This window comes from Chrysochloris asiatica, unplaced genomic scaffold (genome assembly GCF_000296735.1).
Source record: "Chrysochloris asiatica unplaced genomic scaffold, ChrAsi1.0 scaffold00076, whole genome shotgun sequence".
Classification (NCBI taxonomy): domain Eukaryota; kingdom Metazoa; phylum Chordata; class Mammalia; order Afrosoricida; family Chrysochloridae; genus Chrysochloris; species Chrysochloris asiatica.
The window spans coordinates 2,800,626-2,807,347 of record NW_006408594.1 but is presented as its reverse complement, the minus strand read 5'-3'; the positions used below and the strand labels follow the sequence as shown (position 1 = coordinate 2,807,347).

Genomic DNA, 6,722 nt, shown 5'->3' with positions numbered 1-6,722 from the left:
ACTCTGTCTCTTCACTGGTGCATTCAATCCATTGACATTCAATGTAATTATCGACAGGTATGAATTAATTGCTGCCATTATGTTAATTTTTTGTTAGTGCTGTTCATTCCTTTGTTTTGCATGCCTTAATTTGATCATCTGTTGACCTCCCAGCTCCTTTGAATTCGTTGTTGTAATTTTGTTCTGTTCTGGACTCTGCTATCCATCGTCCTAGTTTCAGGAGGTGTTGCCACGCCTGTCAATCTCTGGTTGTTGTCTGTTCTTATTGGTTCTCAGTCCAAAGAACTCCTTCTAGTATGTTTTAAAGTGTTGGGTTGACTTTAGCTTTGACAAAATCTCTTAGCTTCTGTTTTTCCTGCAATGTTTTGATTGCACCATCGTATTTGAATGACAGTTTTGCTGGATAGATGATTCTTGGTTGGCATTTTTTTTTTTCTTTTAGGGTTTTGTATATGTCTACCCATTGCCTTCTTGCCTGCATGGTTTCTGCTGAGAAGTCGGAGCTTAATCTGATTTGCTTGCCTTTGTTAAGTAACACTTCTCTTTTCCCTGGCTGCTTTTAGGATTCTCTCCTTGTCTTTGATTTTGGAGAGTTTAATTATTATACATCTTGGTGATTTTCTTTTGGGGTCTATCCTTCCTGGGGTATGTTCAGCTTCTTGAATGTTTATCTTCTCATTTTTCAAGATGTTAAGGAAATTTTCTTCCAGAATCTCTTCAACTATCTCCTCTGTGGACTTCTCTGATTCTTCTTGTTCTGGAATGTCATTAATTCTTAAGTTGTTCCTCTTCATGTTATCCAGTAAGAATCTTATACTATCTTCAGTTTGTTTGTTTTTTATCCTTTTCTCTGCTTGCTCGTCTATCTTAGCAGTATTGAGAGAGTCGTCTTCCAGCTCGCTAGTTCTGGATTCCATCTCTTCAATTCTGCTCCTTTCCCCTTTCAGTGTATTGTCCATTTCTGATATTTTATTATTAATCATCTGGACCTCTTTTTGCAGGTTTTGAATTGTTTCCAATGCTGTATCAATCTTGTTTGATTGCTCTTGTAGTACTTTCCTGACTTCTTCCTGGTTTTCCTCCACCCCTATTCAGAGCATTTGAATTTGTTTCCATATCATTCTTCTGAATTCCTTCTCAGGAAAATCCAAAACCCGCTCTTCCTCCTTTGGAGAGCCTTTGTCTGTCTCCAGCTCATTTGTCACAGTGACTCTTTTCTATTTTTGGACATGTTTTGAGATCTTTTGTTGTGTTTTTTTTTTGCTCATTTCCAGTATTTATGTGGGTTTTTAATGCTTAAAAGGAAGTTTGTTGCTGTGTTATTAAGCTTATTGGATGTCTCCTGGTGGATATGATCAGGAGATAGGCTCCCTTTTTCATGTGAAATGCTTAGCAGCTGTTATTGGCTCTTGTCTCAATGGTGGAATATTATGGGGTATGCTTGTAGCTTGGCTACAATTGCTGTCTCTTCCTGGGTAATATAGGGAGAAAAAGCTCCCACCTCCAGGAAAAATGAGTGAGCAAAAGGACCAAAAGCAGAAGCAATATAAAAGCAAAGGCAAAAACTACCACTTTGAAAAAAAATAAAACTGTGGCCTACTGTCCAGTTGCCTTGCTACACAGGCAGTGTATGTGCACCGTAGAAGCCTTCAGTAGTGGGTGGGATTGTCCGCTCACTCAGGCACCACCTCTAGTTACCACCACAGAGGTGTGCAGAGAGATATTGAAGAGTTAATGGGAGAAAGATTGTCTACTATTTTTGTCTCTGAAGGTCAGTTAGGTATCTGCATGTGCACAGAGTAATTCTTGAGATAGTTGCATCCTTTTATGTTGGGGTTTTACAGATTGTTCATATGGTTTGTCTGTCAGGCCTGACAGGCCTGCTTTTTTCTTGCTGGATATGCCAGAGTAAAGGGTCCTACACAAATTAATTTTAGGGCTTCAGCCCAGAGGCTGACATAAGCAGCCACCAAAGAATTTGCCCTTGGGACTGATAGGGCTCGTTCTCTCTGTGCCATGGGAAAAACTGTTGGCTCAATGCTGCACTTTTTTTAAGGGGTTGCGCATCCACCCGCCTAAGGTGTCTGGGCTGGGCAAAGAAGGAGTGACTGGGAAGAGGAGGAAAAAATGTGTAGAATTACCCCGCACCTCCTTTTGCAAATGTCACTGCCCCACTTTTAGTGCCGATTCCCTGTGCCAGTCTGGCTGTAACCCCGCCCTCTGAGCTCCACCTGGGCGGGGTGACCGCAGAGGGAGTTCCGTGTCTCAAGCAATTCCTAAATCACAGTATTTTCCTTTATACTGTGATTTTTTGGCTGGCATATGCAGGAAACTAACACCCTGCACCTTATGTTTGATCCGAGCTCTGGTGCTGTTCCGTGAAAGCAGTTTCTCTGGGTTTTCAGTCCCTCCTCCACGGAGCCCGTCCTACCTGCCTCTGCCTCTGCTGCTGCCAGAACCAGAAGTGTAGTCTTTGATCTTTATCAGTAAGTGCTTCAAGTCCTTGTTGTTTTCAGCAACCAAGGTTGTGTCATTTGCATAAGACAGATGGAATCGTCTTCCTCAAATCCTGATGCTGCTTTCTTCTTCACACAATCTAACGTTTTGGATTATTTACTCAGCATCCAGACTGAGGAGTCCTGGTGTGGCGCTGTGGGTTAATGTGCTGGACTGCAATGTTGATTTGAGGAAGGATCAGTAGTTGAAAAACATAGTGGTTCAAGCTCATAAATCGCTCCTTGGAAACCCTATACAGGGTGGCTATCAGTCAAAACGGACTTGACAGCACTTAACAAAAAAACAGACTGAAGAATTACAGTGAAAGGGAAGAGCCTGATACACACCTTCCCTGATTTTAAACCACACATCACCCCTTTTTTCTGTTTGAACATCTGCCTCTTGGTCTGTAGACAGGTTCTACATGAGCACAATTAAATGTTGTGCAATTTCTATTCTTTGCAATGTTACCCATAATTTGCGATGATACACACAGTCAAATGCCTTTGTGTAGTCAATAAACCATGTATAGGGTTTCTGAGGAGCAGCTGGTGGGTTTGAATCATAGACCTTACAGTTCAAACTGACTTTGTGATCCGGTACTTATCCTACCATGCCATGACTCTCCCTTTCTCTCTGCCTCTCTCACTATATATGTGTATGTGCAAATATGCAGATACACACACACACACACATACTGAATGGAGAAGATGGAATGCTTTAATTCTAATGGGAAATCATTTGCACAACTCTGTGTTTATTCATAATGCCTTGGTGGTGCAGAGGGTTAAACACTGAGCTGCTAATCATAAGGTTGGTGGTTGTTCCCATAGAGATTTACAGCCTCAGATCCCCTCAAGAGCAGTTCTACTCTGTCCCATGGGGTCGCTGTGAGGCAGAATTGATTTGATGGCAGTGGGGCTTTTTTGGTTATGTTCATTCAACCCTCTTTTGGAAAAATATATGTAAGTTTATGTAAATATATGTTGTTGTTAAGTGCCCTCAAGTGGGCTGGCTCTGACTTATAACAACTTTGTATAGGGTTTCCAAAGACCAGCTGCTGGATTGGAACTGCTAACCTTGTGATTAGCAGTCCAGTGCTTATCTTACAGCACACATGCATGTACATGTACATATAAATAGAGAAAATCTGAGAAAAAAGTTTTGCTCAACTCTGAGCAGCAGTTCTCTCTGGGGAGCAGAGAACAGCATGTTTTCAGGTAAAGTTAGTCAGACAATAATCACTATTGAGCACTGACTACGCCCTGACTTATATAGATAGCTAGATAGATATAGATACACACACATCCAGACCTGCCCTTGTTTTTAGCTGCTGCATTTTCCAACAACATACGGAGAAATAACAACTTACTAACTACTCTTTTTGGAAAGAATCTATTGGTGCCCGAGTGAAGCAGTCCTCTAGACAGTGGTTAATGCTCACTTTTAAGAGTGCCTCTTCATAGTGGGACCTGGCTCCAATAAATAGAAGATGGGCGTAGTTTATGGCTATGCGGTCAAACAGTTTGATCTGGAGCTCCTTGTTTGGCTATCAGGAATAAAAATGGGAAAGGAATTACTAGAGTCCCTTGTTTAAACAGCCAAGTGGCGGGATTCTTCAATAGCTATTTCTCTCATTTTCAGGAATCTCATTGTCAAGATACTTAACTTCATATACCGTATGAACTAACACTCATTAGTTCTACAGAGTTTATAGAGCAGAATGTTGTTGAGGAAAGAACATGACTCTGGGCCAGGAGATCCTGGGTTCTCTATTCTTAGTCTTGCCCTTGACCAACCACATGATGTGGACCAGTTCCCAAAGCTCCCAAGACAGGAGTGGACGCTAAGACCAAACCCTAGAGCACTGTACTTGCCCACTTCAGCAGCCCATGGGTTAGCAAGTCCAAACTATATCCCCAGTCTGATGGCTAGGGGGGGAGCAACAGGTAGACCAGCATGGTGTTTGGAGCAGGGACTTTGGAGCCAGGCAGCCTGGGTTCCAGTAGCAGCTCTATGACCCTGGAAAATTGGAAGTCGTCAGAAATTATATGGAATGCATGAAGATTGATGACCTGGGTATTAGTAAGCTGAAATGGACTGGTGATAGTCATTTTGAAGTTGACAATGATACAGTTTATTATGCTGGGAATGCCAAAGTAAAGAAGAATGTCCATTCATGAACTGTCAAAAAGAGTATTTCAAATCTATCTTGAAGTATAGTCCTGGGCATGAGAGATTATTATACACATGTCTACAAGGAAGATCAGTTAATACCACTATTACTCAAATTTGCATACCAACTGCTAAAGCCAGTGATGGTGAAATAAATGAATTCCAACAACTTCTTCAGTCTGAAGTGGATCAAACATGCAATCAAGATACACTGATACTAACTGGTGACTGGAATGTGAAAATCAGAAGCAAAGAGGAAGGATCAGTTGTTGAAAAAATATGACCTTGGTGATAGAAATTATGATGGACATCGCATGATACAATTTTGCAAGACCAATGACCTAGTCACTGCAAATATCTTTTTCAACAACATAAAAGGTGTCTATGGACTCCTGGTATGGCGCTGAAGAGATCAGCACTGGACTATGAATCACAAAGTTGGCAGTTGCTTCTCGGAAGCCTGAGAATTGGAATTCTCAGCCCTGAGAGGGCTGATATGAATTGGAATCTAGTCAACAGCACTTAATAACAACAACACACACATGAACTTTACCAGAAGGATTACACAAGAATCAAATCGACTGTGTCTGAGAAAAGAGACAGTGGAGAAGCTCAATATCACCAACTAAAGGCCAGGGGAAGACTGTGGAACCGACCAGCAATTGCTCATATGCAAGTTCAGGCTGAAACTGAAGAAAATTAAGACACGTCCATGAGAGCCAAAATATAACTGGGGATATAGCCCACTTGAATCTAAAGACCATCTCAAGAACAGATTTGATGCATTAGATACTAAAGACTGAAAACCAGAAAAGTTACAGGATGACATCAAGAACATTCATACATGACGAAAGCAAATGATCGTTAAAAATACAAGCAAGAGAGAGAAGGCCAAAATGTATGTCAGAAGAGACTCTGAACTTTTTATTAAATATAGAGAAATTAAAGCAACTGGAAGAAATGAGGCAGTTAAAGAGCAGAACAGAAAATTTCAAAAGGCAGCTCAAGAGAACAAAAGTAAGTATTATAATGAAATGTGCAAAGATGTAGTGTTACAAAATCAAAAGGGAAGAGCATGCTCAGCATTTATCAAGGTGAAAGAACCAGAGAAAAAAATCGAATCCTCGATTTGCTATATTCAAGGACTCTAAAGGAGCTCTGGTAGCGTAGTGGTTACGAATCAGGCTGCGAACGTTAAGGTCAGCGGTTCGAAACTACCAGCTGCTCCGCGGGAGAAAGATGAGGCTTTCTACTCCCGTAAGGATTTACACCCTCGGAAACCCTGTACAGGGTCGCTATGGGTCGGAACCGACTCGACGGCACTTAACAACAACAACAACAACATGGGCAAAATATTGAATGTTGCAGGAAGCATCATAAGAAGATGGAAAGAATATACAGAGTCACTGTACCAAAAAGAACGGTACAACCTATGACCAAGAACCAATGGTACTGAAGGAAGAAGTCCAAGCTGCACTGAAGGCACTGGCAATAAACAAGGCTCCAGGAACTGATGGAATACAAATTGAAATGTTTCAGCAAACTGATGCAGAGCTTGTAGGTGCTCACTCACCTGTGTCAAGAAATTCAGAAGACTGAATTGGAAGAGATCCATATTTGTTTCTATTCCAAAGAAAGGTTACCCAATGGAATGCAGAAATCATCGAGCAATATCATTAAGATCACATGCAAATAAACTTTTGAAGAAAATTCAAAACCAGTTCCAGTAGCATACTGAAAGGTTACTGCCAGAAATTCAAGCCACATCCAGACGAGGATGTGCAATGAGGGATACCATTGCTGACATCAGATGAAGTTTGGCTAAAAGCAGAGAATACCTGGAAGATGTTTATTTGTGCTTTACTGACTATGCAGACATTTAACTGTGTATATCATAACAAACTATGGATAAGATTGCAAGGAATGGGTATACCAGAATATCTAAATGTGCCCATGAGGAGACCAAAAGACCAAAAGGCAGTTGTTAGAACAAGTGCATAGTGAATGATTTAAAATCAGGAAAGGTGTGTGCCAGGGTTGTATCCTTTAGA

General features: G+C 41.2%; 1 protein-coding gene across 1 annotated transcript in view; it reads right to left on the bottom strand.

Annotated features, from left to right (window-relative positions):
* Positions 1 to 6,722, bottom strand: part of FAM227A (family with sequence similarity 227, member A) — a 103,480-nt gene that overhangs the window by 75,264 nt on the left and 21,494 nt on the right. Inside the window, exon 7 of the mRNA XM_006865266.1 lies at positions 3,925 to 4,045. Coding sequence (XP_006865328.1) covers positions 3,925 to 4,045 — 121 coding nt within the window. The remainder of the gene's footprint in view (positions 1 to 3,924; positions 4,046 to 6,722) is intronic.